Here is a 12,832-nt window from a genome sequence, read left to right on the forward strand (position 1 = left end):
TTAGTGCAAGATTTTTTATTCCTATATGATGGAATGTTACAAAGTATATTTTTTTATTATTAAATAAGGATTTGATTGTGATATTTTAATAAATAAAAAATTGATTAAAACATTTTTTATTGTATGAATCAAAGACATGTACCAAAGGTTTATAACAACTCACATATCATACTTAATCATTTGAGTTAAACTTCCTTGTTATTTAAAATATGTTTTAAAAAATTACAGTAATTACTTCAATTTTTTAAAAAATAAAATAAAAATTCAAAATAATTTACTGATTAATTGAAGCAATAATAACTTTTAAAAAAATTGCATCTTACTTGCAGTGATGAATTTGTTTATTCGCTGATATCATGACAATCTGTTGGCCTTTGTTAAACATTCAAAGTCCAGAGGATTTGCTCTAGTTAACTACTGTTGACCATCGACTTTCCCTTCTTTCTTTATTCTGTTCTACACAATTCAAAGCCGTGGTAATGAATATAATTGACTGTTGACCTTGTTATAATATGAACAAACAACACTTATAATTTTATTTTTATATATGCACGCTAATGACGCTATGCATGTGTACTTAAAAAGCTACATACATATATCATTTGCTTAATTTTATCCCTTTTTATATGATTTTTTGTAGTTTTATGAGAGGACAAATTAGTACGAGTACGTGTTAGTGTACTTGTTCTTCATTCCTTATATACATTTTTTGTCTGTATATATAAATGAAAGAGATGATAATTTATTTTTAACCTCTTATTAAATTATGTTAACAAACATTCTCATATTTCAATAAATTATTTTAAAAAATATATTAAATATTTTTAGTTCTTTAATTTAAGTGTCATATAAATCACATGGACAGGAATAATAGAAGTTATTAGCAACGAGAATCCAACTTAAGCTTTAAAAGAAAATATATCAATTTTGCTGGTGGTAATGAATTAAATTTTCCTTTGTTTGGACAAATTCAAGGTGAAGATGACCTGTTGAATAGTAGAATTTGACTGTGACGTTCAAGGGTCAATGTCAAACATTCAAACCAAGAGAAAGAGGTGCTCTATGACCCCATGTAAGAAAATAGAAAATTCATGCGGTGGCACAAGTAAAGGAAGGTCAAAATCGTCAACAAATGGGCAATGATTCAAAACCCACGACCACAAGAGAGTAGAGATAGGAGCATCTTAATTCTTTTGAAACAAACCAAACATAATAATAATAAAAAAAAGAGCATGTGGTTTATTAGAAAAAGAAGGGGCATTTTATATATATATAGGGATTAATTATTAATTTCATCTTATAGTTTTATCATTTGTAATTTTTAGTTTTTATAATTTTAACTTTTAAAGTAATTTTTTTAATTCTTATATTTTGTATTTTAATTTATTTTTAATTCATATAATATTGAATTCATAATAAAACTATAGAAACTAAAAAATTTAAAATATAAATCATAAAAACTAAAAAACCACTTTTAAATTATAGTAATTAAAATATACAAATTCTAAAACTATAAAACAAAATGATTAATTTAACCTCCATATATAGAGTGAAACTGATAGGAGCAGAGGTCAGATGTGTGAGGTAACAGTGATAAAGGACTTGAATTCGAGGTCAAGTAATCTCCGATTACTAAAAAAAAATAAAAAATCTGATAATGCATATTCTGTGTTTTATTTCTTTCAGTGGTTCTTTATATAAGCTTTTGGTGGCTAACAAGCTCACCGATCAGCGAGGCTACTAACAGAATTCACAAACTACTAACCAACTTTGGCATTTTGCTAAACAGAACAAAACCACACTGCTGCTAACTAATATCATAGTCTGTTACACATAATCCGCAAGGTGCGGTTGGGCCTTTATAGCTGCGTCTTCTATCTTTACTGAGTTGGGATCATGATGTATGTCTGTGTTGCTATCAGGAACTCTACCAAGAAAAATATTTGACTGGTTTTGCTGTTTCTTTAATGAATGAAATTTCAACCTATCCTGCTGTTGTCTCTACCGAAGACTAATGTGGTGGCCCAGTTGACTGCCACGTAAAACCTGTTCCTCCAGCTAAGGACACGTGTCAGATATGCAGAGCGCCATATCATCCAGCTAACAAAACCAGCAAGTGACAATCCCTTTGAATCCTACACAGCATATATGTAGCACAAAATCAGAAGCTATTTTTTTACTTTGCTCAGTTTTTTTTTTTTATTTCCATATAACACCACCCTTTAACTCTAATGATATAAGGTGGGTTGAATGATTAAGGAATGATGATATAAAGTGGGTTGAATGATTAAGAAAAAAATGAAGATGAAAAAGGTTGTGAGCTCAATTTCCTCCATTAATAAAAAAAAATAACATTCTGACAAAAATTAACATTTGCCAAAAAAAAAAAAAAACCTTGAAAGGTAAGTAAAGATCAAAGATAGAATTAGAAATTAGAAACATTCCTATAATGTACCTTTGACTGTCGTAGATCAACCAGTGCTTTGTAGCCACCTACTGATGCCATGCTCCCAAGATGCTTATATACAAAAGGTTCTCCAAGTGGCATGCCTTTCGCAGAATAAGCCTTGCCTCCATTCTGATTCCCTATTTCGTCGAACAACTCCACAAGAAACTTTCCCTGCCTTTCAGCAACCTGTAAAAACCAAATACATTGGTGAGTTCATGGGACATGAACAGCTCTTGATGCTTGTTTTTCAAGCATAGAATGGAATATACTTTTATGAAAATGTATTGTGACTAGAATGCCTAGTTGCTGGTAACTACTATTTTTTATGTGCACAATGTCACATGAACAATTTAACACTACAAATAGATAGTACATAGCAATACATATTCTGTGATTTTTTGGTAAGCCAAAATATACATATTCTGTGTGTTTGAGAATCAAGTTGAATCCAACGTCAATGGACTTTCATATGAAAGCTACAACATAGTTTCTTTGACATTTTTGCTTTGGAAAGTGTGATGTTTCCATTCAACGTGGTTCCAACGTGTATCCAAACACACCCTCTTTAGTAAGCCTCCTGAGCAGCTACCAAAAGGGCACTCGGAAAGAGGCTTTATATCATTCCATGTTCGGGAGTAAACATAAATAGATGTCAACTGCAACTAGCAATTACATCCATTGTTACCCTCTTTGGGATTTTTCTCACTGGATACAAGGAAATTATAGATCAGCATAGGTTTAACTTTACAATTAACTATTTTCTTGATCACTTTATCGATATCATTTGGCAGAAACAAAATAGGTAAAGGCAAACCTGAGCTAGAGCTGGAAGCACAGGCCTTCCAGTGTGTTCAAGAAAACCAGCACAATCTCCAAGGGCAAATACATCTTCCACTGAGGGAACACGCAGCCAATCATCTACACCAATTCTGTATCAATCAACAACATCGATTAAATGGAGATCGCAATTGAGCAACAATGTTTTTTATTTTTAGGCAGCACACATACCTTCCACCTTGAGACTTAGGAAGATCTAGTGTTTTCACAAACTCAGAGGCACCAACCCCTGTGGACCAAACCAAGAGGCCATAAGGAACCTCTGTTCCATCACTCAGAATTATCTTTTTGGGATGCACCTCCTTCACCACACCTCGCATAAGACGGACCCCGGACTGATACAACAAACATTGAATGTGTCAGGCTTACACTTGAAAGTTGAAGCCGTGAGCTAGTTGCTAATCTAGACAGATTAAAATATATGATCAAAACTCAAAAGGTTTACCTTTGTTAAGTGCTTTGTTGCATATTGCCGTAGGCTAACATCAAAGGATGACAGTATCTCGTTTGCCTAATCATAAAAAGTAATCATAATGGTTAAGCACACAAATTTTAACCTCAACTCACCCTACAGGCTTTCCTATATGGAAGTGAATTCAGCCAAGTACCTCAATGAGTGTGACGTGAATGTAATCTTTGACATGAGTATAGCGCTCCTGAACATCTCTCATGATGAAATCACTCAATTCACCACTAAATTCCACTCCGGTAGGACCACCTCCAATAACTACACAGTGTAGAAGGCGTTTCTTGTCTTCTTCCGATATGCCTGTTACATGAAAACGTTCTTAGCTTAGGCTTCAGTAAGAAAATGACAACTTCATAGTTATTAATACAAGCAAAGTGAAAAAATTAACAATAAAAATCCTGTGTAACAACTTTAAATGGCTCCTGCTGAAGAATAATACTAAAAGAAAAAGAAAATTCACGCTCTCTTAAGAAAGAGAACTAAGAAAACAGAATATGTGAATAATACTTACAGTGTTGCACTACCATTTACCAAGGTTTATTCTCTGTCATAATGACATAACTACAATGAGAATACCTAAAAATAAACTATGATGGATATGAAATACCCACCTGGATTTTCAGAAAGCATCAGATTAAGGAGAAGTCTCTTCCTTATTTCTTGAGCATGGTTCACTTCGCGAAGAAAAAAAGCATTTTCCTTTACTCCCTTGATACCAAAAGTTAAAGGCTCAGATCCTGATGCAATTACAAGCTTGTCATACGCGACTTTGAATTGGTAAGGCTCTTGAGGCAATCCACCATTGTTAACTGCCTCACAATAGATCTGTTGGCATGAAAAAAAAAAGAGTAGGCATTTCACTAGGAAAACTTCAGCATGCACTGCAGCATTCTATAGAAAAATTTCGTACAAACGTAAGTTATTAAGTTTATATATCTCACATTGAGCATTCCTTGACTATATGAATGTCCAAAGAGAAAAACATAGGCCAAAGGGTGTATATCATTTTACTCACTTCATGTTTGCCTGTGTCAATGCCAGTGCAAGAAGCTAGAAAGAAGTAGGAGTTAGGGTCCCTTGCTAATGAATCCTGTATTCTGGATACAGGCTCAGCAACAGTTCTGAATTCCAGGGTTCCAACACAAGTTGAAGCTAGTAAAGGAGTAAAGACCATGTGATTCCTTGGTGATATGCACACAACATCATAAATTCTGGTGTCTATCCCTTTGAGGAACCGGCACGCGGCCCAACCCGTACCAATAACAACCACCCTAGGCTTTTCACCTGGCTTTGTTGGCTGTAGTCCTGCATATCTTTGCCGATCACTCTCAAACTCATACTCGGACTCCTCTATAACAGTCTGTGTGCTAGCAGAAGGAAAGTGATCGTATGGTGTTCCTGATATTCCCCTCATTGAAAAGTTTATGTAGTTCTGTTCCTTAATTCTTGGAACATATGAAAACTTTCGATCTGATTCAAAAAATTTATGGGAAGGTATGTTGGATCTGCTTGTGTATCCTCCCACATTGAACATATCCTTCTCATGAGCAGAACTGCCCAAAGCACCTCCTGATCTTCTCAGGTTGGCCCTAGCAATCCTTGCCAATGCCATTGTTAGAGAACAAGTCTTTACACTTCCTAAGCCTACTGAAAATATCAAATTTCAGAGGTTTTAGTGTTTCCAAGTTTGAACTGCAACAAGGGGAAGGATGAAATGTTTTACAAGAAATAACAAGTTATATATACAAACGGTATGCAAATTAGGTTCTTAGAAGAGCATGAGCAGAGACAAAAGGGAGTTTGAGGGTTGCAAAGAAATTCACAGTTTGTGACAAGTTGGCAACCATCAATTCCAAGAATATTGGACAACAAAAACAAAGGTTAATGTAGTCTTTCTCATCAGCCTTTGGCAGTTACAAAGGTCCACACAAAGTTTAGAAACTCCCAAAACTGTAACTGATTTTACAATAATTTTACGCAAGATTTACTTTTTGATGATGCCATCAAACATATTGTCTGCAGAAAATCGTCTTATTGAACAAAATTACAAAACACTAAGCGAGTTAGATTGTCATATGTACACAAGCGTCAGTTCTACAAGGGGAGCGGAAGTGGTGGTGATAGCCATCCATGAGTGGGATCGAAATAGGGCTGTTAGGCTTGAGGCAAATCTGATACCATATAGAAGCGTGAATGACCACTCATTTATTCCATCAGAGTGTGGTAATATATATACATAAGTAGAGGTTCAGTTTAAACTTAAAGATAAATGCATAAGAGATAACAACAGAATATTAAAGATAAAACAAGAGAACCATTTGAATTTGAACAGTTGCTGTTGTTAAATAACTATACCAACAATATAGACCCTAGAGGCTATGCTGAGAGTGATCATCATAAGCCAGGCAACCATGATTTATTACTCTTGTAAGCTTATTCCACCCAATTTTTTTTTTTAAAAAAAACTTTTTACAGCATGTAGATTAAGGAGATGAAGATTGAGAAAATTTGTTGAAACTCTTTTCATGTGAGATTTAAAATCATCAAATGAGTTTGCATTGAAAATAAAGAAAAAAATAAGATGAGTTTGCATTGACGCAAATTTATTACTTGCCTACTAACAAAACAAATGCATAGAAAGATCAACAATTTGGTTTGTCACGGCGACAATCCCGTAAAATAACATCAATGCTGAAAGTTACAAGAAAATCATGATAAAAGAAACAAAAAAACACATAGAAAGAACAGCTTATTTCCATAATCAGTTTTAGTGTTATGCAATGAACCTTATGAACCAAAAATGGCAAACAGTATTTTTTTTATAAACAAATGTTACTTTATTGGAATATTAGTTTTGTCAGAAGAAAAAATCAAACCTGCGTCTTTTTCTTATTTTCTTTTCCTTTAACTATCAAACTTATACTATATAGATCTTGAAGAAAATCAACACAGCTCTTCAATATAACATGAGCAAATGAGAATAAAAAGCAATAGAATAGCATTGATGATCCATGATGTTTAAGAACAGCAACCTTTGGTTTGGTAATGAAGTTGCTGGAGGCGAAGATTCAATAACTTTTTTCCACGCCTTTTTGGTGTGTGCCAAATTAATTCTCGTATTTAGGTTGTAAGGGTTATAAATATGATGCGTGTAGGCAACTTAGTATTGTAAGTTATTAATACCATCTTACACCAATATACCTCCAGTCGCATGTCACACAGTACGCCGACCTGTGTCCCAATAAATTAGGGTGCAGTTGAGATTCTAGGTCTTAAATCAAATTTTTAACAAAGTGAAAGAAAATACGGATTTTGTGTTTAAAAAAGTAAATGAAATCATTCAATTCTTCATTATTATTTTTTAAGTATTAAACAAATAATATTTTGTATATGTTTATGGTGTTTTTATTAATAAATATTAATGATTAGTTTATATTAATAGAAGAGGTATGAACTTGCAACCTTTCTTTTTTCTCTTCTTCTTTCAACCATAAAGTTAATTTTATAACATTATAAGTTTAAGATGTTAAAAATTTATGCTTTTTATTTGATATAAATAAATAGATGGTTATTATTTTTAAGAAAAAATAGAAAAGAATAATATTATACTTGTATGCTCTTATAAGCCTTTCTAAGGCTCAATAAAGAAAGTATCAAATAAAATATATTTACAGAAAAGTATTGAGAAAAATTCAAAGTAAAAAAATTGAGAAATGAAAAGTGCCCAGGTTAACAACCCCGTTACGTGTATATGGATTTAGAAGGCGGAGGAGAAATAAGACTTTTGCTCATTCCATCTTTGATCATGATTAGAAACTTCCATTTCAATGAAAGAGCTAGTAATGTTAATGTATATTACCGATTCAAGTGGTCAAAGAAGGTGCAATAAATCTGTTTGATCAACGGTTGATAATGATTGATTCCTTACTGGGCTGGGCCCCGCAGTTTGTGTTTCATACTACTTCGTTGGTCATAGTCTCATGGAGGTTCCGTGTCAAATGCAATGAGTTCTGCTCTCAAATATCTGCAAGTGCCAATTGGGCTTTTTAGGCCCAAAGGGAATGTTGCATACATCCATTTTACTTCATCCTCCTGTCAAGGGAAGATTTGAATTATTATGTTTTAACGCTGAGCAATCAAATATTTTATATCTACCAAATGAGTATAATTTAGTTGGTAAAACTCACTGAGTTGGAAAGCGATGATAAACTCTAACTGTAATTAAGTCTCAGATCAAAGACTCTTATATTTGACTTAAAGGATCAAAACTTGTAGGAAAACTTTACATTCTACCGGGAAAGTCAAAGGTCCTACACCAATATATATATATAATGTCTTAAAAATATAAAGCACATTCAATAAATAAAAGGATTTAAAATTATTCTTTATTGTGTTTCAATTTCAGCCTTTGGTCATTCAGACTACCGAAGTCTTAAAAAAAAACAAAATTTCTAACTTCGAAAGTGATATAAATGTTTCTAGTGTTGTTTTCTTATGACTATATTATGATTCGTGGCAGAATAATCAAATTAATGTCAATAACATATATGGTAAAGGTCAATTATAAAGGTAGATCTATGTTATTGAAATAAAATTCTAATTTTAATAATTAAAATTTGTTCGTTTAGTTGATGAATTGGGCTACACTTGTATCGAATAAACTTCATATTCACATCTTTCTCATACTCGAGGGACCAATTATTTCTTTTACAAAGGTGTTGCCAGTTACTGACACGACGTCTAACCAAAATTATTTAAACAAATTTATAATTTAGAAATAAGTAATTATCAACAGAGAAGTAATAATCAATTCATATAGGGGAAGTGAAAGTATCAATTGTTCCATTAAGAGGTAATGACCCATGTTGATGGTTCTGTTGTAAGCAACTGAATATACAATAAGGTTGTTGAAAACAAGATTTCTCACTTCAAAAGGAGTCCCATTGCCAATCACACCACTTCCAATAGGTACAGAATGGTGGCTTCTACAATGGTCCAAAATTAATTTCATTAATTGATGCAAAGTATATGGCTCTGATCATGAACCATCCATGATCCTTAATTTTCTAGAGACCATTATAGGCCTCACCGGTAGGGAACATGTGAGCGTAATGCTTTAGGTAACTTCATGTGCCTAGTGCCTTGTCCAAATCAAGCAAATTGTCCTTTACACAAGGCTCAATGAATAGGCATAATGGCATATAAACAGGTCAAGGGCAATAATTCTGCTACTTCATATTAGAAGATTTAACAAGCAGAGAGCACTGAAGGTCTCTCTACTTTTGGTGCATGCCCAAATGACAGCTATAATTACCATGGAATGATCCACTGAAGATGTGTGTTCAAGCTTGAGCAATTCTGGTCTTGGAAGAAGTGAAAATACGGTTAAGGATAGCTGCAAGTCGCACACCACCTTGAGCCAGCCTTTTCTCCACAACAGGCAGCCGAGAAAGGAAGTACTCATCTACATTATTGAATAGAGTAACAAATAATGAGAGGTCATCCTTCAGATATTATGAAACCAAATAAATAAATAAATAAAATCAGGGGTGTCAATCATCTAATGTTGAATAATTCGGTGCATTGCATCGGTCATGCTCAGGTACAGAGAAAAATGTGATACACACTTTAGATTTTATATTTATTATTATTTGATAAAAAAAAGGATTCAAAATAAGAAAAAGAGAATGAAATGGCATTAGATTTAAGACCAATAATTCTCCTAAAGTAGAAAGGAACACAAACACAGAAAAGGAAAGAAACAAATAGATTCAGTCAAAAGGGAAAACAAGGAGGTTCAAAAAACAACACTACGTACAATAGAAGGGGAAGAGGAAATCTCTAGCTGAAGATCCAGGAGTTCAATAGTTCATCTAATATTTTTTTATAGATGAGAAACTAGGAAATACCTTTCAAAGTGCTTCCTGGGGTAGCATTCCTGTAAGCAAATTTGCATGCTAAGCTAATGCTTTCAGAAGCATACCTGAATAATTGTAAGTTGTAACCAATCAAATCATGAGATGCAAATTCTTTATATCAGTTGTATATGAGAAGTATTGTAATTGCCAGTAATATGCTAACATGGCAAAACAAAAGGAACCCCTGGCTATCCAAATATACAAGAAAACGTACATATTAACTAATTAGTATCAAGAATTCGTTATTGATTAGGATAACTGGATAAGTATTTCAACTCTATCAATTCACAATGTTTTCAAGCAGAAAAGTTATGATAATGAGGCACAAGAAATGAATATAAATCTGTTAATGTACAAAGAAAAATATTGACTACCAAGCAATGCAAAGAGTAACCAATTTAATAATAAGCAACCAATCAAGAGTATCAGACAAAACTAGAGAGTAAAATGATAAAAAAGTTGGACAGGAAATGTATGATGCTTATACCGATTTGGACAGGCTGTGTAGTTGTGAGCACAATGTTCCCAAGTTGATACATCATTTAGCCAATTATCCTGCAGATAGTGAGTAAAAATCATTAGTCAGCCTCTAGGTCTATACATATCTATATTACAAGTCCAAGCAAGCAATAATCATGATGGCAAAAGAAAAAACTTCATTTTCTCTATGTTGGGTATCTTTGTCATTTGAATAAATGCACTAAAAAATAGGGAAAAATAAGACTCACTGTAATATTCCTTTGAATGGCTTGTATCATAATAGAAAGATCAGAGTCATAGAATGTTTTTAGAGCAGACTGAATAATCAAGTCATCCCACACCTGGACCAAAAACCCAAATCACTGAATTTAGTCAATTTATTGCATTATTGACAGAGACAGATTGCATGAGCACATTACGGCCAACATATCAAAACCAAAGGAATATGTAGAAAATCTAAGTAACAACGTAATTAAGAAGCAATTTCAAAAGTGGTGTATCTTGTAACTACAGTATGTGAGTATACAATAAGGTTTCTTTAAATTTGGCACCAAATGCCAAGTGTGGGAAATAGGAATCAGTGCAAACTGCAAAAGCATAAATGGAAATAGAATTGAAATTGAAAATAAAATTCATGCCCTTGTTTTAAAAAATGGATAGAGATCCTAAATCTTTTCCTTGTTTTTAAAAGACTATGGAAAAAAACACATATTCTCAGTCAATCACAAACACTGTAAACAATGGGAGAAAATGCCTAATACAATTAAGTTACAGAAGGCCATCAGCCTGCATCATGTCATCAACTAGCATAGAATCTGATTCTAGACACTTACATAATGAAGATTTGCTTTCCTTCGGTACCAATGAACTGTTATTGTGTTTCCACCCAGATCTCCAGTGAAACCAACATGTAGAGGCTGCACCAGAAAATGGGAATAAAAAACAATTCCTTTATACCACGAGTTTGGAGAAGAAAAAACACATACTGAACCATGTGATTGTAATTTTGTAAATTTCACATAGTACATAGAGAATAATATCATGACTCATTCCCACCAAACCTTGTTTTGAAGTTTCAAGTTCTCATTTCCCAACTTACCTTCCCACAGGTAAACTCAAACTCTAGTTCACCACTCATGCAAATCAAGGACAAAAGATTTGAAAATCATATTTACTTTATAAACCAATAACAACTTCTGTTTTTTTTAAAAAGATTCTATATAGGAACTAGGAAGAACAAACCTGATGAATATCCCCAACAAAATGTGACAAGAACATAAGTGCCTCGGTCAAGTTATCTGTAATTGTAAAGGCAGAATTAGAACAGTAAATTAAAGGACCTATGTTCTTATGTAACAAATAAACTAAGAATATCCTCTGTGAATGCGTACAGTTAAATTCAGATGAAATGCCTGCATCAGCTGATTTAAGTTGCATTGTATAGTTGTATATTGCTCCACTAACACACCTATGTTCATGTCTGTAAGAATCATGACAGTCTCCTACAAGAATCATGAAAAAAAAAACAAATCATAGTAATTTGCAAAGTTTGTGGCCATTGAACAGTCTAAGTTCTTGTGTGGAAAATTTCTCAATAAGCATTTATAGGAGAAAAAAGTAAGAAGGTAAAATGAATTAAATTTTTCTCACAAGTTAAAATCAACTTATGCACTTCGACTTTTATAAGATGAGCTCTCTCATTTAACTTTTCCAAAAACTGATTTTAACTTATGGAAGAAGTTTAATTCATTTTATCTTCTTATTTCCTTATCCTACAAGTGCTTATTGATAAGTTTATCCAAAGAGGACCTAAATACACAACAATTTCATCGAGGCCAATGTACCAAAGAGCCAAACAAACTTACTGCAGTATTCATAGTTACACTTGAAATCCGGTGTGTCAACGTAATGTAAAGCGCTGCTCCAATGATAGCGGTGAGTATGGCCAACCTCATCAGCCCAAGAGCAAACGGCAGCAAGATCACCTTGAGCAGAATCTGGAAGCAATTGTTTGACCGCAAATAGAGCATCTTCACTAAGATACTCCTAGAATTCGAAACATCCAACAACATTTTACCAACACTGCAGTCTCAGGATAAACAACACATAGTAAAACCCCAAAACCTCTTGTATTCCCAAACCAACTAAAATTCTAACCGACCCTTCATTTAAACATCAAAAGTATATTATTCATGGCAGGTTTTACACTTCACTGTCCCATCTATAACTTTATTTTTATACTATTTGAAACTAATTTAAGAATAATTGGTATAGTGATAATGAATCTAGAAAGAGTGTGGTACGGTTAACTACCTGTGCAATCTTACAAGTGGCATAGTGGCCCTCCTTGCCCCAACCCAGAACCGTTGGCAGTGGTATCAGAAACAGAAGAAACAGCACTCTCACTCTCTCATAACCCATAATCATATGCATGTTGATGTTATACCATCAATTACGATGGGGACATAGATAGACAAAAACGAAATCTTGTGCTAATACGAGAATACAAGAATGGAAGGAGTGTTATATGAATATGAGTTTGGTGCAAGGCAAAGCCTAAGATTCCTAAATACCCAAACCCCAACAAAAAGTAACTTCCTAAATTGTCATTTATCAAAAGCCAAGATGTCATGTGACCACTGACGGTCGCAACAATTCAAATTACCACCAATGGGTTTA

The 12,832-nt window shown here is 33.5% G+C and overlaps 2 protein-coding genes across 3 annotated transcripts; both read right to left on the reverse strand.

Annotated features, from left to right (window-relative positions):
* Nucleotides 1-1,563: 1,563 nt before the first annotated feature.
* Nucleotides 1,564-5,391, reverse strand: LOC100805330 (internal alternative NAD(P)H-ubiquinone oxidoreductase A2, mitochondrial). The gene is made up of 8 exons (XM_003532506.5): nt 4,771-5,391; nt 4,367-4,580; nt 3,895-4,055; nt 3,732-3,797; nt 3,458-3,621; nt 3,264-3,378; nt 2,456-2,635; nt 1,564-2,135 (listed from the first exon to the last, which is right to left on the reverse strand). The coding sequence occupies exons 1-8, from the start codon at nt 5,365-5,367 to the stop codon at nt 1,980-1,982; spliced, it is 1,653 nt and encodes a 550-aa protein (XP_003532554.1). The 5' UTR covers nt 5,368-5,391; the 3' UTR covers nt 1,564-1,979.
* Nucleotides 5,392-8,571: 3,180 nt separating this feature from the next.
* LOC100797334 (endonuclease 4) lies at nt 8,572-12,801 on the reverse strand. 2 transcript variants are annotated; one of them, XM_003530935.5, is made up of 9 exons: nt 12,467-12,801; nt 12,019-12,199; nt 11,545-11,655; nt 11,396-11,451; nt 10,987-11,070; nt 10,402-10,494; nt 10,161-10,228; nt 9,665-9,738; nt 8,572-9,219 (listed from the first exon to the last, which is right to left on the reverse strand). In XM_003530935.5, the coding sequence occupies exons 1-9, from the start codon at nt 12,584-12,586 to the stop codon at nt 9,098-9,100; spliced, it is 909 nt and encodes a 302-aa protein (XP_003530983.2). In that variant the 5' UTR covers nt 12,587-12,801; the 3' UTR covers nt 8,572-9,097. The 2 variants fall into 2 exon arrangements, with proteins under 2 accessions (XP_003530983.2, XP_040873902.1); XM_041017968.1 differs by having other exon boundaries at nt 11,396-11,655; nt 12,467-12,760.
* Nucleotides 12,802-12,832: the final 31 nt, after the last annotated feature.

This window comes from Glycine max, chromosome 8, assembly GCF_000004515.6.
Source record: "Glycine max cultivar Williams 82 chromosome 8, Glycine_max_v4.0, whole genome shotgun sequence".
Classification (NCBI taxonomy): Eukaryota; Viridiplantae; Streptophyta; class Magnoliopsida; order Fabales; family Fabaceae; genus Glycine; species Glycine max.